Source organism: Gallinula chloropus, assembly GCF_964237585.1.
Source record: "Gallinula chloropus genome assembly, chromosome: 1".
In the NCBI taxonomy this organism is placed as follows: Eukaryota; Metazoa; Chordata; class Aves; order Gruiformes; family Rallidae; genus Gallinula; species Gallinula chloropus.
This window is the reverse complement of record NC_140085.1, coordinates 141,414,886-141,440,495: the sequence shown is the minus strand read 5'-3', so window position 1 is coordinate 141,440,495 and position 25,610 is coordinate 141,414,886. Positions and strand designations below refer to the sequence as shown.

The window sequence follows — 25,610 nt, the reverse complement described above, 5'->3', positions numbered from 1 at the left end:
GGCAGTGAGCCAACAGCTGGGTGGGCAGATGGCAGCTGGATAAGGTCAACCCACCACAACAAGGTACTGGAAAAAAAGAAGTCTTGCTTAAGGAAAAAACAAACAAACAAAACCCACCACACCAATAACCTACACCACAGATACAAGGAAGCATCACAGCTTAGACCACCAACATTTTAATGTAAAATAAATGCCTTATTTCTACTGTAAACTGTCAGAACTTCAGTATTTTTATCCTACAGACTTTAACACTTTTTGATCCTTTTTAAATCATGTGCACATACGTACATGCAGCATTAAAAAAAAAAAAAAAACCAAATACAAAGAAAAACCCCACAAAACACATTCTTCAGAATAGGTGTCCCAAGCATGGATGAGCACGTGAAGTCACAGATGACTGACTTCCTTAGCACTTCTGGTTTTTTTTTTACTTTATACTCCTCTGCATTTTGGATCAGAACTGACAGCTTGTATTTTTCCTAGTTGATATTTCAGTGGTTCCCCTGAAAACAAATACCAATTATACTATGACATTTTTCTATAAGCTTTCTCAGAAACACTAAAAGCACTACAGCACCATAACTAAGAAAAATCTCAATTCTATGTGGCTACTTGGCTGTAAAGATACTGGAAAAAAACAAGCTTTCTGTCGATGACCAGGTAAAATTCTAAAAACAATGTGTAAGTATCTGGCACAGAGAGGAAACTGCATCAATTTCATTTGTAAAGCAGGTATTTACTTTAATATAGTGCCTTTGATGTGAGATACCTGTGATCTTTTTGCTACATGAGCGCAGAAGGTGTTGAATCTTTGTATCACAACTGTCATAAAACCTCTATCATAAGCCCTCAATGAATGGGAAAGTGTTTCCCACCTCTCATTACAGGGTAACCTTTCCCTTCATTGCATCAAGTTTATGATGCATTTTGCCAACATATATGAAGCCAGCCAATTCTAAGAAAATAAAAAATATTGCAGTACCTCTACTCATTTCAGGAGCAGCTGCTGTAGTAACAGTGCTGATCAGCTGCAATTTTGTCCAGTATCAACAATAGTATTAAAAGCGGCCTGCAGCATAAGGACAAAAAACGTTTTCTAACTCTGACACAGTTAGGAGCACCATTCTAGTCCTTACTATAGCACACACCCTCTACAGAGCTTATATTCTGGAGAGAAGTAATGTAAAATTCACTCTTCTCTCATAAACTATTTATTATAGCTTCTTTCCTCTAGAAAGACTTCCTCTAGTGGAAGACTTCCCCCTCTCCTCCATATTTTAAAAAAGACAAGCTTTAAGTATTAAAAAATAAAATATTTCCATACAGAATGGAGCATTACTGGTTTGAAATTCATCTGTCCAACAGTTCAGGACAGAAGTTGAAGTAACAATTCACAGCTACTAAAGGCACTGTTTCCACCCTTACCCTAGAAAGCGCCTCATTTATTTGGGTGTCACGCAAATTACCAACAAAACTTACCTATTTGGTGAGCCCATTTCACCCAAGTTAGGAAATATAAACCTTTTCCTTTTTTGTCTAGTTTATTTTTCTGCTCAATAAGGAATCAAAAGAGGAGGAAAAAAGGCAAGAGCATGGCACAATCCATCACGAAACAAACTCCATCTACACCAAAGTAATCTCTCTAAATAGATTACCCTACCATTTGCAGGACTACCATGCCACTTGCAGCATTCACAGTGTCTGAACTGCTCTCAAGTGCACTGTAAGGCAAAAACCTAAAAAAGAAAGAGCACTACATTCTCAGATTGTGGACAGTTTATTAGCTGACCTTTTAGTTACATTATGAAGACTGTAAACAACATTAGAAAGAGCAGTACAGGCTCTACCCAATTCCTCAGTCCACTTTCTTTAAACAAAGGCTTCAGCTCTAAACACATGAAGCATACCAAACAGAGGGACGCTGCCAAGCCTCTCTCATGCCTAGTTCTCAGAACATGCCTAGTTCTGAAGTTTACTTTCAAAAGGCTGGAACAGATTTCAACCTTAATTTGAATTCTTAGACATTACTTATCTGCATGCTTTTGAGAAATCAGTTTCATTTGTATTTAATTAAAAACAGTAATACCTGCAAATTGTACAGGCAGGTGACAGTAAACCAGAGTTCTGTGACAGCATGAAATCTGAATTCCATTTTCAGGATTGTCATGAAAGGAAAAAAATGAAGAAATAAGAAAAAAAAAATCCATACCTTTTCTTGGAGGTAGTTCACCACTTTGTGTTAACTCTGTTCCAGGATATACAATCTCCCCATCTTTTACCATTTCATTCCACAAACCACATAGCCCATCACGTGTAAAAGCGAGCTGTTAAAAATAATACATTATATATAATTACACACAACAATTTTCTCTCAAGCCAACACAAGCTAACATGTAAAACACATCAGATTTTATACTTTGTCACAGAAGAACAAACACACATGTGTCACTTCACTGGTATTTTCAGTGTGTGTGTATGACAGGGATTTAAATGATCTTCAGGATCTCTGATTCTCTAGCTATGACATTTCCAGACTAAAAGCACAAAACAGTAACTTATAGATAGTCTCAAATACAGCAAAATTAACTCGGTTTTGGTGAAAATTTCTCAGCAAAAGCATGGATTTTTTTCACCTCAGAGCTAGCCACACATTCAAGATGACATCAGGCATTAATCCAGTGGGCATGGGGTGGGGTGCCCTTTTTGCCTGCAGGTAAAGCTATCCAAACAGAGTCAAGCTGTATCAAGTCACAAAACAAGGAACCATGAATAAGGTCACTAGAGTCCCCTCTCCAAACCAGCAACTGAAAAGCTGGGCACTCAACCAGAATACATGACATCAAGGCACAGATTCATAAATGCATTTAACCAGTTCTAACTGGTCCTGCTCTGCAAAGCATCTCTCACAGCCCTCCCCTCTTCCTTACAGCTGCTACAATACCTCCTCTCACACGAAGACTAACGCACATGCAGGATCACCTGCTGAACCAGATTATCACAGAATCACAGAATTGTAGGGTTTGGAAGGGTCCTCCAGAGAATATTGAGTCCCCCCTGCCAAAGCAGGTTCCCTAGGACAGGTCACACAAGTGTCCAGATGGGTCTTGAATATCTACAGAGAAGGAGACTCCACAACCCCACTGGGCAGCCTGTGCCAGGGCTCTGTCACCCTCACTGTGAAAAAGTTCTTCCACATTTTGGAACCACTCAAGACGAAAACCAGCTATGCTCAGGAGAAGAGCAAGGGGCCACCTCTGCCCAGGTCAGTTTCTACCACACTATGTGTGTAATAGGACAAATAGTCACCACAGAACAAACAGCAGGACTGTGCTATCTGGGAGTGCTCCTCAAAGCACCAGCTGTAACACAAGCCTCAATAACTTATCAGCTGAGTTCTCCCTTGAAGAATCCAAATGACCAGGACAACTTGTCCTCTGATGATGTTGTTCACTGCCTTATAAATGCTGCAAAACAGGTGTCAATCTCTCAAGCGAATTCCCTAATAACCAAGCTATATTTTGCAACCATACAGCATAAGGGAGGAGGGGAGCACATGAAACTGAAAACCAGAACACCTTTAGCATACTAAAGTGGTGCAGTGGAGACATTTTTAAAAAAAAACAAACACCAACCACCACTGCTGAAGGCTTATTCAGAAGCATCTTTGTGTTATGTAACTAGTATTCAAATCCAAAGCATTTTAACTGAGCAGTAAAAAAGCTGTTACTAACAAAGCTGCTGTAAAATATTTACCATTATACAGAGAAGTCCACTTACACTTCATTTTGATCTGTTTCCTGAAGATGTTCTAATGATTAAAGATTACAGGCACTATGAACCACAACCACCAGCAGGGAAATCATTTGCTGATTAGCTAATCTCAGTTAACACAGACAAGTTGCACGTTTTGACACTACTGAAACACACTAAATTACCACAGTATTTTCCTGACTTTATACTGCATCCTTCAAAAGTTTTACTGGAAGGTGCAGTCCCTGTTCTTCAGGGACAGACAGCTCAGAGCACTTTTGTGATGATTCTGTGTTTTACTAAAAGCTTTACATTTGGCTTCATGTTTCTAAAATTAGAGTGGTCTGAAGAAAACTGCATTTCAGCAATAAAAAACTCCTCAAAAAATAAACCACGTGCCACTGGCTGAATTTCTCGCATTGTTCTCAGTCTATAAGGTCTCAAAAATAAATGGCATTCCCTTCTCCCTTACCAGATGTGGTCATATACTTTAGTGGGGCACTTAAGGAATTAATTTTTCACATTTTTTTTCTCGGGAAAAAAGCTAAACAACTGTTTCACTACTTTTGGCTCATATGACATACAAGCTGTTTGTTGGAGTTTTTGGTTTGGGGTTTTTTGGGTGTGTGTTTTGTTGGGGTTTTTTTTAAACCCCTGTTGAATGCTAACCTGTATTAAAATACAAGCTTGAAAAGTAGTGAGCAAGACAACCCTCCAGACAGGCTTCATAATAAATTATGGCTTTCACAAAGTTAAAGATTTTTGTCTGTTAAACTGTCTTTTCATACATCTTATTTTACATTCCTTGGTACAGAAAGTGAACCTCACGATCCTTAAGCTTACAGTCTAAAGGCCTACAAGCTTTGAGTTCAAGAATGTTCATAATGCAGCACTGTCATTTCAGAAAACTTACTACTTCTGTAAGCATTGCTGTAGAGTAGAATCAAGAATTATTTGCTCCATTTTAACCTCTAATCCTTTCACATGGCACAAAGCTCCCTCAAGTCTTTTAAACAACAAAAAGCCAAAAGAGTAAACAACATTTCTTCTGCCTTGGGTTTGGTGTTCAAATTCTTATCAAAGACATTTTCTTGGTATGTTGAACAAAGATAGAGCACCCACCAAGATTAGAGGTCAGAGAGCTTCCCTTCCTTCTCCAGATATCTCATGTTGAAATTTACACCATTAGCAGCCTTCAGATAAACAATTTTGCTTTTAATAAACAATTAACATTGGGGGGAGGGGAGCTGTGAAATGAAACATGTTTCACAGTAAAGGAACACTTGACTTTTTTTGCAGAAATAATCAAAATAACCAACTCAAATGACAATTAAGGAATAGTATTTACAACCAATTCATCTGTCATAACTGAGGCCAACTCAGTTCCAACTGTAACAAGTTCACTATTAAGCTACTTGATGTTCAACAGACATATGAAACAGTGAATTGCCACTATGATAGCCAAAAATGATGAAACAAAGGTCTGAGGTTTTAAGTGATAAATTTTTGAAGCAATTTGATTTTCATGATCCCAAAAATTCTACAGCCTTAAGCGAAATGTTCCACCTAACCAACAGAAATGGGGTAAGAGTGACTAATATGCCAGAGGATCCTGCTGCCATCCAGAGGGACTTTGACAAAGAAAATGGGCAGGAGAAACCAACTGACAGGAGCCTCACTAAGTTCAAGTGAAAGTGTGGAGCCCTGCACCTGCAGAGGAACAACTCAGGCACCAATGTTTGCTGGGGGCTGCCCAGCTGGAAAGCAGCTTTGCAGAGGAGGCACTGGGGGTCCTGATGAGTGTGAAGTTGAACACGAGCCAGCAATGTGCCCTTGCCTTAACAACGTTAATCGGTGTCCTGGGCTGCATTAGGAGCATTGCCATTGGGTCAATGGACTCAGCACTGGTGAGGCCACACCTGGAATACTGGGTCCAGTTCTGGGTCCCCCAGTACAAGAGATGTGGACATACAGAAAGAGTATGGCAAAAGGCCACAAAGATGATTAAGGAAGTGCAACACCTCTCTCCTGAGGAAAGGCTGAGGGGCATCTCATTAATGCATATTTTTGCATCAATATATATAAATACCTGGAGGAATGGCCTAAAGGGGATGGAACCACACTACTTCCAGTGGTGCCCAGTGGCAGAACCAGAGGCAACAGGCACGAACTGAAACACAGGAGGCTCCCTCTGAGCATCAGGAAACACCTTTTCACTGTGAGGGTGACTGAGCACTGGCACAGGAAGTTGCAGAAGCTCCATCCTTTGTGATACTCAAAAGCCATTCAGGCCTGGGCCTGAGCAACTAGCACCAAGTGGTCCTGCCTAAGCAGAGGGGGTGGAGCAGATAACCTCCAGAGGTACCCTCCAACCCGAGCCATTCTGTGAAACTAGTAGCTGAACATAACAGTAAGTCAACTGTATGGTAGAAAAGTCAAACAGAATCATAGAACCATAGAATGCATTGGGTTGGAAGGGACCTTCAAAGGCCATCTAGTCCAACCCCCCTGCAGTAGGCAGGGACACCTTCAATAGCTCAGGTTGCTCAGAGCTTCATCAAGCCTCAGCTTGATTGTCTCCAAGGAAGGGGCCTCCACCACCTCCCTGGGTAACCTATTCCCATGTCTCACCACCCTCATAGTGAGGAACTCCTTCCTCAAGTCTAATATAAACCTACCCTGACTGAGTTTAAAAACATTGCCCCTTGTCCTACCAATACATGTCCTTACAAACAGTCCCACCCCAGCTTTCCTGCAGGTGCCCTTTTGGTACTGGAAGGCCACTATAAGGTCTCCCCTGAGCCTTCTCTTCTCCAGGCTGAACAAGCCCAACTCTCTCAACCTGTCTTCACAGGAGAGGTGCTCCAGCTCCCAACCATCCTTGTGGCCCTCCTCTGGACCCTCTCCAAGAGGCCCATATCCTTCTTGTGCTGAGGGCTCCAGAGCTGGAAGCAGACCAGACCCGGTGGTAGGGTCTCACCAGAGCACAGTAGAGGTGCAGAATCGCCTCTCAATCTGCTGGCCACACTTCATGAGATGTAACCAAGGAAACTGCTATAATTACACAGCCCTGCTGTTGTTTCTCTCTACAGTGTTTTTAAGATTATCTTAGCCAGCACAAGCACGTATTACTTTCTTTGCTCCCACCAATACTACTTTCATTCAACCATTTGCAAGGAGTCTATCAGTACATCCAAGTGATGAGACAGGAGAACTACAATTCTGTGCAGAATAAATTTGGAAAACGTCTCTCAGTTTCCATTAAAAAAAAAAAAAAAAGACTGCTTCTTCCACTCAATTGCTTAAAGAAAGTTCACAAGGCAATCGATAGCACAGTGCAAGAAGAAGAAAAACACATTTGGTGTCTTCACTGTTTCTGACAAACCAGGGTTGCAAGGACAAGAACACCCACCTGTGTTTTGTTCAGTCTAACAGTCTCTCACTAGATTGCTTGATTTATATGGACATCTTTCCCCCTAATAACTTAGTAACTTCACTGGTGAATGTTTAAAGGGATGGACATGGCAAACTCAGTAAGTTCACAAATTAAGAATAATTTAAGTTTTCACTGAACTTCTGCAACTGACAGCAGTTTAGGATGTACAGTCTGTAAAAAGCCCATGAGGATTCAAAGTCCCTGCTACCCACACACTACCTTCCCAAGACTAAGACAACAGCAGCTCCACACTCCATCACCACTACCCATTCCCTTAGAACCTTGGCCCGCATCCTTATTCCTCTTATTCCTCCTGTGCATTCCAACAAATCGTCATTCCCTATGCCCATTATCTCCCCGTGTTCTATCCATGGCATCCAAACTCCTCTTGCATAAGACCACAGCCACATACCCTGATCTTCTACACACCTCACCTTCACACACCATCTGCCACACTTTCTCATTCCCAGACCGCATCTTGATCTCTGCACCTCTAAGGCACGTATCTCACCAAATTCATACTTCACATGTATACCTAAGACCCTGCTCACCCAAAACCAAAAATCAAGGAACTAAGCAAACTTCAAAGTGAACTTCTACTGTACTGTAAACTGGGCAGTCCCCACTCTAACCTTTCACTGATCTTATCTCTGGAGTTAAACTGTAATTTATTCTGTCTGGTACGATAGTTAAGTCAACAGGATCTCTGCTTTGGTTGCTGGCATATGCTGCTGCCACCCTCCAACAGTGCTGGCAGTGAAATTCCCCCACATACCCATCAGCTCTAAAGAATAAGGCACCAGCATTACCATTCCCTTACATTTCAAGAAAATTAAATCTGGCAACCATAACTGGATAAGCTTCTGAGAATTCTCAAAGCACCACTACAATTTTGCTTTTAATAAGCTATTTTAAGAGTAATGAGCAGCTCTGATTTTTGTCCTGAAGTCAACTGCCTGAGTCAGACAAAGTTTACTCCATGTGGTCCATGTTCTTGATGTGGTTTCACAAACTTTCGCACAGGAAGCATGCAAGCCTCTGTGAAAGTTAACTTAAGCTCAAGGAAAAAGAAGCCAGGAAAACAAAGTGACACAAAAGGACAAGGATCGATTTAAGTAGGATTCCTGATCATATAAACTGTACCAGAAATTCAAGAAAGTGACTTCATTATCTCAAAGTGTCAATATGGATTTAAAATATAAGCTACTTAATCTTCACCTCAGAATTGCCAGTGGAAGGGGAGGAGGAGAGAATCTGTTCTTCCAGTTACATCTACTTTAGCCATTGGCTGTATTTTAAATACTACATCAATTTATTTTTTCATTAAAAATAGATTTTCACAAAACCAACTTTTTTCAGCCCTGTAACGCTAAAAAAAATTTAAAAAAAAAAAAATCACAGAACAGGAATTCCTTTCCCAAGTGTCTCTGTTGTTTTTGCTTTTTGAATCCATTCAATCGGTGTTTCCTTTGTCATTGTCATCTTCAGTATTTTGCCCCAGCTTCCTTCCTTTCCTGATGAAGCACACCCTCAAACTACAGCTGCTTTATCACACATAATGATGAGCAAAACACAGTGAAACATCACCGGATCTAAACATACCTCTAAGACTTTGATACCAAAGAAAAGTTCAGCAGCCCTGCATTACTTGAGCAGACTGGGAATTAAATAAGAAATGTCCCCATAACAGACTTCCATTTGTTGCAAAAGCTTGCTAACAGTTAACAGTCACATGCAAAGAAAAACTATGCAATTCCCTCAAACTTAAGAGAGAAATTCTCTAGCTTTTGCCATTTGCAGAACAGTAGTTCTGTTTGAGCTCAAATATTTAAATTTAAAGTTTATGCAAATATCTCTAACCCACCACTACACACAAGATTCTCACCCCTCCCTCTGGAAATCACTCATTTTGGAGTGACAGCATTAATTTACTTTTTATGTAATTAAAAAGAATCCCTATTGCAACATTCACTGCCTTCAAAAACGCAGGAGTTCTAGTCCACTGTTTGCTATAAAATCATCCACATGAGCCCTTCGTTTTTTCTATCAGAAAAAAAACAAAGCTTAGAAAAAACTAACAGGAACTCAACAAGAGAGAGACAGCAGCCTTCACTAACTTCTTACTTTTCCTAATAAAGACAGCGTTTAATTGCATTATCTTATTGCAAGCAAAGACAAGCAAAGACCAGTCTGGAGGCTAGAAGGGTGGAATTTTCATAAAAGTCAAAATGCCAAATTTAACTTTGAAGGGAAGGTAAAAACATCTCAGACCAACACAACTCTTACAGGTGGCTGATTGATTTTAAAAAGCTCACTCTCTTCCCTGTGGCAAAAGAAGATGACAGGAACAGCCTGCCAACCAATTAAAAACGATGAAAATGCATCATATTCTTCTTGTGCACAGCTCTTGCCCCTTGACTGGTGATTGAAGGGGGTGGGTTTTTTTTTTTACACAGTACAAGAAAATGAAAATTCTTCACCTCTAAACCCTGCTCTTAAACACAACAGTTCTCCACAGGATCCAGAATAAGCAGACTAATAAACACAATTTGAACACACACATGCATCCCATTAAGCTGACAGCAGTCCTGGTTTCTCATTATTTAGCCTTCACTAATTAAAGTTCTCTGCATAAGGTTCTAAATTAGTCATAGAGTACATCTATTTATTCGGAATTATTTTAAGCAGGGTTTGATTCAGCAAACTGGGTATCTCGGTTTAAATAAACAATTTTAATCTTCCCTTCTGTCTGCCTCTCTTATACTTTCCTTTTTTTAAAAAAGGGTGTCTCCCTTAGAAACAGACATTAAAACTCAATCTCCTATTACACACAGACCTTGTTATGGACATGACTGTTTCTACTAGCAATAGACATGAACAGGTAGGTGGTTTAAAATGCATTAATTCAAATATAAACAAAAATACATTGGAAATATAAGTGATACACTAGCCTTCCCAGCAACTACCCTAAACATGACCCATGAGAAAGTGACCTGTACTAAAACACACCTGGTTTATAACTTCATGAGTTTATTTATTAATGGTGATGTTCTACACATTTTATTGATATGTGATATAAGCATATATTACATATTCTACTACTGATGTTTCCTCATATTGAGCTGAGTTACCCTAGTTTTTCAGCTGCTGTGATGGTCTGTGCTTTTTTCAGGCAGCATAGAATATCTTAATTTTGATCCACCAGGAAACTCAGATTGTTCAATAAAACAAGTGTTTTTAACTGGTTCAAAATTCTGCTGGCAGCTGTAGATCATACAATACCAAGTCAACTAACTATAAAGCTAGTAAAAAAAAAAAAAACCCTGGGATAGTTACAGGGTGCACTTCAGTCTCTGTAGAGCATTTTTATCTTTAATAATATTGATTAATTTCAGATAAATTAATATAAGCAAAAAACATGTTGCCAAGACACAGTTCCATCAGCGTTTCACACCAGTTAGCCCTGTGGGCTAGAGGCTTACTGGTATTACAAAAGGCCTTGTGTCTTCGCTATTCTCTTAAGAACAGTAATAATATGCTACATCACACCAGCTTTGTCTCCTAACAGTAGCATCCCAAAACTGAAAAAGAACATTTAAACTTGGCCTGGCTGCCAGCTGGAACAGTGATGCATGCAGGTGACTAAATAATCCCAACAAAAAAAATCCACGTGTCATTCTTCGCTTATTATCTTAATACCACCGTATTATAGACATAGTAATGCACAGAGTAATATAATACTGTGTACTACACTTACTACAGCACAAACACAACATCACCTTGAGCTAAAGGAAAAAAGAACCCAATGATTTTCAGAGAGATTTCACTGGCTTAATCCACAGTAACTCAATAACTGCCACAGCCATCAAGGCTAAAGAACAAATTCTCTGGCAATGAAGAAGAGGAAGGGGAAAACAAAAACAAACAAAACAAAAAAAGGCAAGTCAGACTTTGGAGACTGCTGCCACACAAATGAAACAGGTCTCTTCCAACTCTGGCTATACTGCCCCAAATTTTGGAGCAGCAAAGAGCTTAATTTAAAAACAATTTTTAAAAAGTGAGTTTTAAATACTAATCAATCTCATGTCTCCCAAGATAAGAACTCCCCAGTATAATTCTTTTTCTCCAAGGATTTTTCACCTACCTACTCTTAGACTTCTGTAGAGTGAAAAGTTAAAAATCATATTGCAAAGTGAAGGACTTCAGGGTCTAATTCTAAACAATAATTTGTAGGCAGCTTTATTAATACATATAAATTATTGTGTCTTTCTTCAAATCTCTCTTTAAGCTTACGCTCATCTTTTTGATTCCTGTTGACAGTCTGGAGACCAATAAGGCCCTTCTACAGTGAGCCAGTAAGAACATTCACAGACATAGAACTTAAAGGATTAAGAGATGGGATTTATACCTATAAAGAAATTTCACATGCAGCTAGGTTATGCTAGTCAACGAGTAGGTAAAATAGTCAATCATGCAACAGAAAAATTCCTCAGGGCCCAAAACCCCTTTACTTAACAAGACAACATCAGCCATTTAATACATTAAAAAAAGAAAACAAACAAAAAAAAAGTGATTCAAGATTCACATGCACTTTTTAAAAAAAAAAAGAAAAACACCAAACACCTATATCCAGAGTTCTGTGGTGATGAGCTGTGTTAATACCAAAACAGTTAACCTAATAAGAAAATTATATTATGCCCAGGAGACCTGGCTAGTCTTCAGATTCCAGAGAACTGATGTTTGTGACCAGCAGATCACAAATGATTACTGTTCTCTTATTTCATTAGCCTCATTATTTTGACTACAGCATGACTGGAAGAAAACAAAGGGAGTACCCTGGCAATTAGAGTCGAACTTGTTATTACACATAAAGAACTCCTATAAATAAGAGAGCTTATCCACAGAAATTTGTTACAAATTAATTTTTTATTATTAAAAGAATCTATTACAACACATTAACTACACAACAGTGTCATAAAGAACAAATATTTCACTGCATTTATACGCACTCAGCAGAAAATAATCCTTACAGTATGAACAGCAACTGAAACCCTCCTGTTAAAAGTTTACATAAACAGAAAAGAGGGATCTAGAAAACAAGGCACTAGAAATGAGAGAAAAAAAATCTGACAAATCACATGAACAGTCACATCTCTCATCCCTTATAATGCAGAAGAAAAACAGGCAGTGCGCAGTCAGCAGCTGTTACAAACAAAGATAACCACTTTTTCAGCTAAAATTTTCCTCTATTCTACGGTCACTGAAGCAACACTTGTGATTTAGAAGTCAGCTTCCAGGGAACACAAAAATACTTCTGTATTTCTTAATATACTTCTCTTCAAATTGGTTTCCACTACATTTATTTACCGCATTAGCCAAAACTTCCAAGTCTGGATGAAAACTTTTACTTTAGTTCTGTTTTCACCTTTTATTCTTACCAATCTAGCCAAGTCAAGAGCAAGCCCTGTCTTTCACAACATTTGCATAGACGACCTACTAAATAACATAACCTCTAAGACCATTAGCTGTCACTTCGATTCCAATTCAGCTTCTTTGATGTAAAATATTGGAGAACAGATGCTTCTGAATCACAACTGCATGGAGAAAAAACCCTTATCTCACCATAAGAACTGCTGAACTCAACAATTCAGCCGATCAGCATGTACTTTTGGGTAAAATCACTCAGGATGCATTTTTTAATGTTATCCTCGTCATCATTAAACAATGGAGTAACAATGTCTGGCCCATCTCAACAAGCATTTCAGAGTTTTAAGCAGGAACTTGGAAAGGTTATTCAAAGTAAGGTATCTATATGAAACATCTGGGGAAAGGAAGAAGATGAACAAGACAAGGACTACTCTAGCTACCCATTTCATCTGAAACAAACAACTGACCCAAACCACTCTACCTCTCTGTGTTTTCTACTTTATTTTCAAACCTGAATTGGAAAAACATGAGAGTATCCTCATCCCTGTGTCACAGAACTTAAACAAACAGATCATCATCTAGGACAAAAGCAAACTCTCACCAAACACCAGAACGTTTCAACAAAGAACAGTTCCATTTCAACCATGTATCTTTAACAAAAAATGAACTCACTTCAAAAAAGGGCATTTAAAGGAAGAATACATCTGTTATGTAAACAACTACAGTAAAAGCTAATCAGAATTCTTCCAAAAGTCAGTTAGATTTCCATAGGCCTTCATTCTCTGGTGCATTAAAGCTGCTACCTCACACACAGACAAGAAGTTTACCAACAGCCTAAATGAATTTAGTGGTAGCAATAATGCTACACACTCAGCTATATGCTTTGACGCTTTGCAAAGAGTGGACATATGCAGCACAGCTTGTTTCCAAGCAGAAGGGACTGGACTGACAATACAGATCTATTTACAGCTCAAAATGAGTTAGTGTTTCTTCAAGATCAGTTTTAAATCAGCATACTGAAAAAAAAGAAACCCAACCCTAGACATCTATCTCAAGAACAATGCTGCAGTCTTCTGTCTGTCAGCTATTTAGACTAAAAGCATCCTTGATCTGCACCTGAAAGGTCGTGATGCAATACAACTACTTAACTCCTTACCTGTAAGTCTGTCTTCAACCATTTGGAGTCAAACCTTGCTTGAGCAGCCAAACAAAACGATTCAGAAGACATGGTTCCTTCTCCAGCCTCCTGTCCAGGCTGGCTTAGCAGCCCAACCTGCCACAGAATGAAAAAAACAACAATCTAGCACACGAAATAAACCACACAAGGTTATTTCTGTTCCAGCTAGGGTGGCTTCCAATTGATCTTTGAAAACGTATCATGAACAAGGACCTCCCTCGTTCACAACCCCCGAACCGGCCCAGGGAGAAGAACCCACATTAAGAATACCACTTGAACAAATTTACCCTAAACAAACAAACCAACCAACCCAAACCCCGCTCCCTTTCCCTGCTATAGCCCTGGAAGGAAGCCCGCCTCCTGCTGCACTGAGCAACACCGGCGGCCTAACGCTGCCCCTCAGCCCCTCAAGTGGTGCATGAAATAAATAATTGATCGCAGATTACGCAAGCCGCGGGCCAACATAAAGCGATTATCAGGGTCACCCGCACCTCCTCCTCCCCGCCGACCCCGGCGGCCTCAGCAGAGGCCCCGGGGCTGCCCCTCACCGCACGACCCCCCCCTCCCAGCATCCCTCCGCCCCCCCTCGCGCTGTCATCACCGCTACGATCACCCGCGGCGGCTTTAACCCACCTCGAGCAGCCCGGCAGAGCGGGCCGCGGGGCGGCGGCCGCGGGGCCCTCGGACGACCGAAGGGGCCCCGGCGGGAGAAGGCCCCGCCCGGACAGGGGTCGCTGCACACGGCGCGGGGGCTGCGCTGCGCCGCGCCGCCTCTCCCTTCCCCTCCCTTCCCCTCCCCTCCCGCGGGGCTGAAGGGGGACAGGCCCCTTTCCCCGCGCCGACACACCGCGGCCGATCGTAACCCACCCACCCCGCCCCCACCGCGGCTGCCACCTCCACGGGGAGGAGCGGGGAGGGGGGGAGGAGGAGGCCGCTCCCGCCCTCTGTCTCCCCCCCGGCCCGATGAGCCAGATGGAGGCACCGGGGCGCACGCCAGGCTCCCCCCGCCCCAGCTCTCACCGGCCGGCCGCGACGATGACGGCGGCTCCTCGTCTCTTATCTCTCCTCGTTCTACCACCGCCCGCTCGGCCCCGGGTAATCCTCGCCCCTCCTTCCCTCGCCTACCCGCCCCCCACCCCCCCCACCCAACCCCTCCGCCGGCAGAGCCGCTCGACGGTCCCTCCCTCCCCCGGTACTGGAGATAGGGGGAAACTCGGCCAATTCGCGGCTCAGCCCCCCCCAGTACGCCAGCAGAGCTCTGGGCCAATCAGGAGAGGAGAGGGAGGCGGGACATCCTCTCCCGGAACAGGCCGCCGCGGAGGGGGCTGGGCCGGCGGGCCTGAGGCGGCGGTGGTGGGGCGGGGAGGGCGGTGGGTTGAGGCGGTCGCCTGTCTCACTGCAGTGTCTGAAATCAAGCCACTAATAACAAAAAAAACCCCTCAATCCTAAAGTCTCCTTTTAGGTAGAACGCCGAGATTTATAAAACGTAAATTCCGGGGGTTGGGGGGGGTTCTTTAAGGGGCCATCTGCAAGCTGTACTGTTAAGTTCACTCCTGCCAGAGGAGGCTTTTAAGTAGCTCAGAACAGAGAGGTCAATAATGGGCAGTCCAGGGGCCAACAAAATGGCAGAAACTGCCTGAAAGAGCCGAGACTGGGAACAGGAAAATGGTGCTGCTACAGGCTGGGGAGGAAGGATGCCAGGGAAGAAAGAAGGAACTCGATGACAGCAGGAAGGCAAATAGCCACATTCCGGCCTAGGCTGGTTGGGGATGATGAAATAATACCAGTAGTATGGAAACTAAGCAAAAGTAAAGCTCCTCACAATACTTCAGAGGACTGTTCGCTGGCAGCTGAGGAATTAGGAAAGCAGGAGCAAGACTTGGCAAACTGGACCGTGATTGGCTTTGGCCAACATGAAGCCGCTGACAAAGGGTCAATGAGTTTCCAACAGAACTGTTTGCTGGCATTCAGGCAAAGGGACAGAACATTTAGTTATTTAAGAAGCATTGTAATAAAGCACAGTGAATTTGGTTCTCCTGGGTTCATTTTCAAAGTAACAAGTGCAACTATGACCTCACCACTTAGCCTATTGCTTACCACAGACCTTCCTTGGATCAAGATATGGTAGTCGCTTTAATTAAAGTATTGTACAAAATATATTAAGTGCCTGAAAATTTACATATAAAGATAGAAATACCTAGTTTCATCATGTCACTCCCTGGAAGTTTAAAATACTAACCTTCCAAAACCAAAAGTAGTTTCCCTTGAAAAATCTGCCCAAGTACCTACATGTCAAAAGCTTTAGGTTTAATATGAGAGCATTGGAAGTTTTGTCATGCATATCATGTTGTATCTATTCTGAGTAGAGCATGGCTGAGCAAGAGCTAGGACACCAGGATGGGAAATATTTTAGTTTCTTCACGTACTAGACTGAAAATACAAGAAAATAGCACTGGAACAGGTTGCCTGGAGAAGTTGTGGGTGCTCCACCATGGGAGGTGTTCAAGGTCAGGTTGGATGGGGCTCTGAGCAAACTAATCCAGTGAAAGATGCCCCTGCTCATCACAAGGGGGATAGAATAAAGGTCCCTTTCAACCCGAACCATTCTGTGATTCCATAAAAACAGTCATATGGTCATATTCTAAGTAAGAATAAAAACTGTTTTGCAACAGGTAAAGCCCAGACCGTAAGGAATTAGTAAAACTTCATTGAAACCCCAGTGCCCATTGATTGTGCCTACGGCTGGCTTAAGTAATTTGCAAGTCAGATCTAAATGAGATGCTTTGCATGTGCAACATTCACTGTCGTTTTTGTTTGGCTCTCCAAGAGGAATATATTCAGACAATATGCATTTATTTCTGATCGTATTCTTCCTTTTATTAAATAACAATTTGCAAGAGCCTTTTGCTGGCACTATTGATTAGTTTGAAGAGTACGTAACTAGCTAACTTCTTAGACTTGAATCACTGGCCCAATTAGCAGGTACACGCTTGCTTCAATAAAAATCAAAATATATTTGGGTGCAGTAACCATGGAAATTCAAAGCTAGCAATACTTCTGAAAAAAAAGTATGTGTTATTTTGTATTTCCAGATTTAGATTTCACTTCTGGTGAATAATTTTTGTTTGCATTTGAAATGTGCTGTAATAGCATGGTGCAGTCACAAATGGCCTCCTCATTTATAAAAATACCCACCAAATTTTCTAAAGAGAAAAGGATGTCTGGTGGAACAACATGAATAAGTACTTTAATAACATTATCTTAAATAATTTTATTTTTACAAGCAATCAGAAAAATCCCAAGTCTCTGGAACCTGAGGTTTGTTCTAGATACAGTGCTTTGTAGTATTAAGGCCCTCAATAACTGTTACTCTGATGTTACTAAATATGTAGGTATATATGTTACCAATACATATATGTTACCAGTTGAAGTGAAACAATGTGCCATTATTATTGGTAACATATATATAACTATATATGTTATACATGGTAAGTATATATATGGTAACTATATGTGTTACCAGTAATAATGGCCTGTTGGTTCACTTCGGACTGACAGAGGTAATGAAGGTGGTCTATGGGTCTGACAGACTTTGGAGCCAAGTTCAGGCCAAACAATTGAAGCATTACCAGTCCAAGCCTCATCCTCCCCCGCTATGATGCAGATTTCCATCTTAAAGCAGGGTTATATGATCTTGTGATCGGTTCTCCAGCCATTATCCTTTGTGCCCCAGCTTGATTAAGTAACCTACTTTGCACTCAAGAAAATCATTAAGTGGATCTGATGGCCCTGCCTTAGCAGCATCCTCAGCAGCTGCAGGACAGACTGCTGGAGAGGTAAAAGGAGCTTCAGGCCCTCTGCTTTCACTGCAAGTCTGCCAAAACCACACATCTTTCTTGCTTCGTGAGTCAGACAATAGAAGGAAAGGAAGCCATCCAGAGGGTTCTTGACAGGCTGGAAAGATGGGCCCACGTGAACCTAATGAGGTTCAACACTGCGAAGGGTCAGGTGTTGCACTTGGGACAGAAGAATCCCAGATGTAGATACAGCCTGGGAGAAGAGCTCCTGGAGAGTAGCCCTGCTGAGAAGGACCTGGGTGTCATGGTGGATGAGAAACTTAACATGAGCCAGCAGTGTGCTCTTGCAGCTCGTAGGGCCAATGGTATCCTGGGCTCCATCAGAAGAGGGGTGGCAGCAGGGACAGGGAGGTGACTGTCCCTCTCTACTCTGCCCTCGTGAGGCCCCATCTGGAGTCCTGTGTCCAGATCTGGGGCCCACAATACAAGAAAGATGTGGAACTGTTGGAGAGGGTTCAGAGGAGCCGCAAAGATGATCAGAGGGCTGGAGCACGTCCCCTATGAAGAGAGGCTGGGGGAGCTGAGCTTGTTCAGCCTAGAGAAGAGAAGGCTGTGGGGGGACCTCATTGCAGCCTTCCAGTTCCTGAAGGGAACATAGAAACAGGAGGGGAATCAACTTTTAAAAAGGGTAGACAATGGCAGGGCAAGGAGGAATGGGTTAAAGCTGAAGGAGGGAAGGTTTAGATTAGATATTAGGGGTAAGTTCTTTACAGAGAGAGTGGTGAGGTGCTGAAACAGGCTGCCCAGAGAAGTGGTTTAGACTAGATACAAGGAACACCTCCGTCCCTGGAGGTGTTCAAGGCCAGGTTGGATGGGGCCCTGGGCAACCTTGTGTAGATCCAGGCTTGAGGTTGGTGGCCCTGCCTATGGCAGGGGGGTTGGAACTCTGTGATCCTTGGGATCCCTTCCAACCCATGCCATTCTATGATTCTATAATTCTATGACATGGAAAAATCTAGTTTCCATGAACAGACACGGTCAATCATTTGCGTGTGTCTGCTTCTAGGCATATGGTCAAATCACTGTTATTATAGATGAAAGCAAAAAGTAAATTCATCAGAATGAAAGGCACAGTAAAACCAAGGGCGTCACATTTTCTGGTCCATGTCTTGGGAACACCTACAAGCAATAAAGAATGCTCTGAAAATGTCTGGCTCAGGGCAGGAGATCTCCCTTTTGCTGTAAGTGTGGCAGAGAAGCTTTTACAAAAGAAGCAGCACTGTAGAGGTGCAGGATGCAGAGGAATCAGCGGATGGTGGTGCACATGGGATCTGTTGGTCCTGTCACCTCCATTCCCTGCCAGTTCATAGCACTGTCAGGCAGGCTGTCAGGAAAAGGAGAAGAACAGGCACTAATTGAATAAAGTAAAGCTATCACAATAATCTAAAGCAAAACAGGCAGAAAGGAGAGATGTATCTGGACAATCTAGGCAGCACCATATTTCTTTCTATTTAACTTGTGACAATGGTATCATAAATATTGACAAAATCAGTCTTAAAAATTGAGGCAATTGCATTCTCAAGCAACTAAATCCAAAACCTTAAGGGCCAAGGAACAAATGCTGAGAATAAACTCTTTTCTTTTCATCAAAAAGGACAAAGAATAGGCTAGTATATGTTTTCATAAAATAGTATCTAGTGTTATCTACAGGCTTTCTAGATATAAGCATGAAATCTTTACTAATTGATAAGTATTTTAAATGTGTGAGCTCTAGGGAATCCATTCAGTTACAACAGAAGTGGTATGTGGGACATTTTTTTCTCTCATTAGTGAATATCAATAATTGTTACGCATGCGAATAGGACACAAAACCATCTCTGTAAGAGCAGTGCCTAGCTGTTCACTGCAGCACAATGCCTTTTTTGTTTGTAATTTTTTTTCCAGAGCCATTTGTGTTGAGCTCTCCCACTGAGTTTGGAAGCCTTTGTGTATTATTATCCACAAATTGCAAAATCCAGTCGACTCTGAGCTTAAAACCAGCCTCAAAGAATTTCCTGCCTTACTTCTCAGTGATGGAGACTTTCCCGAAGAAAGTGAGAAATATCAACCATTAGAATTGCTTGTTTTAATACTCTCTGAACCGTTGCCAAAAATTTTAGGTTTATATAATTAAAAACTCATTATGAGGCCCATTATTTATTGTATTATTTGCAAAGAATGCCATGAGTTCTCATTGGTCAAATCAGATTATTATGTCACAACAGTGCTTTCTCCAGGGGGAGAACAGGACTGAGTAAGGGCATAGGAGGATTCTCCTCCTTCCCACATACACACTAGTATTTCTAAATAATCACAGTGACACTTTCTACCAGCCATTCTTCTTACTGGATAAATATTATTTATGTAAGAGAAAGAACAACCAAACAAAGGAAGCAGCTTCCATGTCCAAAAACCCAAGCCTCTTGCAATCAATATCCTAACCCTCTTTCCTCATGCCTTCTCAGGAGAATGCAACAAGATCTTCTGTCTCCATGCACGGCTTTCTGCTCCTTTCTTACCTCCAGTGGTAACAGCTCTGCTGCTTCTCATCTTTTTCTCTAATATATCTCTGCTTTAACCCATATCCTTCACATTCAACTAAGCTTTCAACGTGATTTCACTCATACCTTTACTGGGCAGTGAATCCTACCTGTTCTAGTTTGGAAACTGTATTGTTCCTCCATTAAACAGGTTAACCCCCTTCCTGCCTTTTCTTTTACCCTGATTTTAAATGACAAACATTGCTTACACCCAAAATTTCAACAAGTTCTTCTCCTGTGACAATTTTTCTTTGCAAAAACAGCCGTGTGTGAATCACAGTACGTTGCACAGCTGACACAGCTCAATTGCAGAGGTGGTGTTGGAAAAGCAGTTCAGAGTACAGAGAACTGGGGGAAAAAAAGGAAGGATAGAGCAACTAAAAACTGCCACGATAAAGCCACAGTTTCCACAGGTTGCTAATTAGAATCCACTGTTAATTACATTTTGCATAGTTAATTATTTTTTAAAATTAGAGTGAAACCTGTCCTGGTTAGAGCAAGCAGTAGCATTTTCATTGACTTCATTAAGCTCAGAAATTCAGCCTTATATATCCTTTATTTTACTCATCCAGTGCCAACCATGCTAGTTTGCAGTCTCCCAGAAAAACACAATCCCAAACGCTTGCTTTCCAGGTTATATCTTCCATTACACAGAATAAAGGGTGTTTTGCTTTCCCCCAGGCCAGCCCCAGTGTTTCTATCCAGGGAGTCTCACTTTACAGCCCAAACCAGTCTGATCTGATTTCATCCTACTTCTCTGAACTCGGCAACAATAATGAATTCTCTGTGCCTGTTCCTGTTATTTCTTTAAATTATCAATTCATAATAATCACTTCATAAAATAGTCAAGATGGATGTTCTCTGACTTGCAAAGTGCCTTTTAAAATACCAGCTTGAGTATGCTCACAGGGCAGGTCTTCAGGAGGCTTTGGACATGAACACTGCCTAAATATTCAGATGTCCATTACAGACCTGTTGAAATTAGAAGTATTTGGTATATGGTAAGGGGTAGATCTGAAATTCAGGTAGAAAATATATACCACATACTAAAAAGTAGCAACTTCCATAAGCTCTCGACCATTTTCAAATGAAATGCAGTTATTAACTTAAATCCAAGCAGAAAATGTTTGTATTTAAAAGACCTTTCCAATTACAGGAGCATTCCGTTTAAGATTTGCTAATAATGCCATCTGAAGATATACTGCAGTGCTAAGCTGCATTCATAAAGCTCTCCACCTGTAAATAGTGGCTTTGCTAAACGATCAAGGTGTAATTAAAAAAACCCACCCAGACATCAAGGCAATGCTCAGGGTAGTAAAAATCAACATCATATTACACTGGAAATTGAAATATAGCCTCACTATTATACTAATCTATATTTTGAGGGCAGAATGATTCTGTACCATCCTAATACCATGCAAGAAGAATAGCAGTATTTGAACTTACTTTTATCTGTCAGGAGGCTAGTTGCCTGGTTAACATTTACAAATCAACCCATCAGTGGGCACTGCTACATGCTTCACAACCACTTAACATGATGGAGGAATGTTCAGTAGGCACTTGGAGCAGCAAGAATAGTTTGAGTTTAAGCAAATCAACAAGAATGTTGTGGGGTTTTTTTTCCTAAATTATTATGCAAAGCATAGCTTGTTTCAGAAGACTTGGGAACAAAATGGAAATTATTTAGCAAAATGAGAAAAGTATTGAATCCATTAAATCTCTGAAATAAAAAAGTCTATGCCCTTTACTTTGGGTAGGTGGATGCACTAGGATGAAACCTTACTAAAAATAGGAACAATATCCTTTAGCCAATAATCAAAGCATGAAAAAAATCTAATATATAAGAAGGAAGCATGATGCTAATTTTGACTCTTTCTATTTAGAAGCTACCAAGTATTGAGTTTCTCTTCATGTCCCCAACATAAAAAGGACATGGAGCTGTTGGAGTGAGTCCAGAGGAGGGCCACAAAGATGATCAGAGGGCTGGAGCACCTCTCCTATGAAGACAGGTTGTTCAGCCTGGAGAAGAAAAGGCTCTGGGGAGATCTTACTGCAGCCTTCTAGTACCTAAGGCTGGGCTCTGGGAAAGATGGAGAGAGGCTGTTTATCAGAGAGTGTAGTGATAGGACAAGGAGTAATGGATTTGAACTAGAAGAGGGCAGGTTTAGATTAGATATAAAGAAAAAAATCTTCTGTGTGATGGTGCTGAGGCCCTGGCACAGGCTGCCCAGAGGAGCTGTGGCTGCCCCCTCGCTGGCAGTGTTCAAGGCTGGGTTGGATGGGCTTTGGGCAGCCTGGGCTAGTGGAGGGTGTCCCTGCCCATGGCAGGGGTTTGAAACTAGGTGGTCTTTGACGTCCCTTCCAACCCAAACCAGTCTGTGATTCTGTGCTTCTTTAATGCCTGGAAGGTGGGTGAAACCACTCCAGCTTTCTTGCATTGCTTAATGCATAGAGAAACACTTTGTGAATGCTGATAGGAATCTTTACTCATTTAAGCAGGAAAGGAAGCAGTCTTTCTATAAAGGGTTTGTTAACCCAGAGCCATATGGTATCCTTTCATACAAAAACACTCCACAAGGGATAAAAAAACTCAATTTAAAAAATGGAGTTCAAAGAGGTTGGACTTATGCCATGTTTTGTCCTTGCTGCAGAGTGTTGGGAGAGGTATTAGGAGCAGAGGGGAAAGGTCAAGGACAGGTTGATCAAAGCACAGACTCGGGGACAGTGGCCAGGGCAGGGGAGGAGGTAAGGGAAGTAAGACAAATTGTTATGTCCGTCCTTAATATGTAAAATATATACCAGCCCAAAGCACCATCAGTCCACTTGGCTTATGAATCAGTCAACTGTCCACAGTCCCTTTCGGCGTATATGTAAAAAGAGTTGTGGAGAATCTCTGCTGTGTTTCTCCAACGTGCTCATTTATAGAGGCTGTTTTTTGCATCTCTTCTCTTTTGCCAATCCCCACCCCACTTAGTACAATTTCAGAAACTGTTTTATCCTCAAGGGCAAATCACACGATGTTTCAGAAATGCTAATGTATACTGCGCCCTTAAAGCTTTGGGAGGGGATGCCAACAGTGTTAAGGATCTGAAATGAAGTAAAAAGTTCAGACAGGAAGGAAAACAACCTACTGAGACAATGTGTGCTTCAGCTTGTTCCGTTCCAGCACAGTCTTCTGTTGATTTTTTAATACGCTTGCTGCAAGCACAATGAGCTGCTGCAACCAACAGCATTCGCACCTGTTATCTTTCTTCCTTTCAGTACAAGAGTATTAACACCACTAAATACTGTGCAGCAGTTGGACCCATCTTTTATGCTTTCTCTAGAGGTGTAGCTTTGTGTCACTTCTCAAACAGATCACAGATTTGTCTCTGTGCCATGTCATTTCAACATACCAGTTATCAGCATTTTTGGAAAATCAGACTGAATCTTTTTTCTTCTATCTCATTCATAATCCTTTGAAGAAAATTAGAGCCTGGGAAATTGCAACACTGGGAAATAAGCTCCTATGAATTTTCTCTTCTGCACCAATTGCAAATTACTGCTCCATTTACAGACAGTATGTAAGATTTTAACAAACATGTATTAAACCTTTGCTATAGGGTTGACTGACTCCTTCACTATGATAGAAAGCTGTGATGTCTGTGCTGTGGTGCTAAGACTCCAGCTTTGTCACAGAGAAAGTCAGGGGCCGCCTTCTACAAGACCCCTGCCACTCACACAATGGCCCCTAGTAATTGTGTACACTTTTGGCTCTGTATACCCAGGCATTTCAAAACACTAAATGCTGTCTTCCTCCACCACCACCTGGAGAGACCGATCCCTGCTCCTACTTCTGTCCCAGATGGACACTTAAACTTGCAAAAAAATCCATTTGATCAGCAGTATTTTTTTAGTTTTTAGCCTTTGTCACTCATTCCATCAGCCCTTTTCATTACTGATGGCATGTTAAACTCTTTTTGGTTTCTCGTTGATTCTGCTTTCTCTCAGATATGTTTATTTATTAACAGCCTCAAGAGGACCTGAGAAGATCTGAGCTGGCTTTGAAGATAATATACTACATTTGATCCCAGGGTCAAAAGGTAGATCTAGTTTTACAGCCTGTCACATTTATAATCAATTGACATTGATGAAGTCGTTTATTAATATGTTATTAATGAACAACATTTCATAGGAAAGAATGGACTTACACTGATGGTGCTTAAAGTAAATATTGTCTTGGCTCTTTCAGTGATCTTTAAGAAAAATAAGCAATGCCTTTTTTATATAAGAAAGAAGGTCACAGGACTCTGATCTCATTTCTAAAATCAATTCTTGTTTTATAATACCTTCACTCACTCCAGTTATGTTAGTCCTGTTACATTATGCTAGAGCTGGCTTACTCCCAAAAAATTACAAACTGGATTGGGTTCACATTTTATGTGCTGTTTTGACAGTAGAATTCTTTATTCAGAAAATACTAGCTCAAAATTGTCACTATAACGTCCCTGAATTATCAGTGTAGTTTTCCAGCAGAGAATTATGCCACCCAAGTTTAAACAAATTGTATTAACCTGAGCCACCCCAGCAAAAATAGCAATACAAAAGCAATGTTGTTTGTCATATCAAGTTTTTATTGTTTAATAGTATAATAACATGCTAGGATAAAGTATTTCACATGTACTTTAAAAAAACAAGTAAGGAAAACATTAATTCCAAAATATAAGATGACAATATATATAACAAAACAGTTACTCAATGCAGTTGGGAACGTGCTGTGGAAAAAGCTCATCCTTTAAGCCTATAGGCACAAGTCATTTACTTTCTCAGACTTCAAGCCAATGTGAGTTTCACTAGGAAGTACCTTTTGCAAAAGAGCGTTCAACAGTGAGGTTGTCCTCTAATGCTGGTTCTCCAGCACTGAGGAGATGGTTTAGAAACCTCTGCTTTACAAGTTACTTTGGTGCATTCTGACCTTTAACCCTGGCATGAAACCATGCTGGAATGGAACTCTAGACCAGATTGTCCTCTGGAGTCTTCGTCCTTTCTTACTTCATTCTGTCTTTGCATACAAATGAAGGCTGCAAGAAAAAAGTGTCAGGTGTCTATTTTTATTATTCATTAACTGGTTAATTAATAATTGTTTTTATTTTCTGGGTACCAGATACAGGAGTTATTCAAACCACAGTCAAAAAAATCCTTTAGGTCCTTTTAGGTACTTCTACAAAGTTCAGGGAGTTCCTCCACCATTTAATGCAGTTATGTCACTAGAAGAAGACGAAAACACTCCAAAAAGTACATAAGATAAAGCTTGGCTATCACAGAGTGAAGGCAAATTAATTGGAAACAAAAGGGAAGAGCTAAAAAGGCCTTCCCATGTAAATGTGTCTGCACAGCAACATGCCTGAAGTTTTCACCTTCTACAGATTACATGGAGTTTTGGAGACACTGCTGAGGTAACATCC

General features: G+C 41.2%; 1 protein-coding gene across 1 annotated transcript in view; it reads right to left on the bottom strand.

Annotated features, from left to right (window-relative positions):
• HERC2 (HECT and RLD domain containing E3 ubiquitin protein ligase 2) overlaps window positions 1–14,897 on the bottom strand; it is a 119,030-nt gene extending 104,133 nt beyond the window's left edge. The window contains exons 1-3 of the mRNA XM_084271807.1: window positions 14,811–14,897; window positions 13,770–13,886; window positions 2,210–2,324 (exon numbers count right to left, since the gene is read on the bottom strand). Coding sequence (XP_084127933.1) covers window positions 2,210–2,324; window positions 13,770–13,841 — 187 coding nt within the window. The 5' untranslated portion in view covers window positions 13,842–13,886; window positions 14,811–14,897. The remainder of the gene's footprint in view (window positions 1–2,209; window positions 2,325–13,769; window positions 13,887–14,810) is intronic.
• Window positions 14,898–25,610: the final 10,713 nt, after the last annotated feature.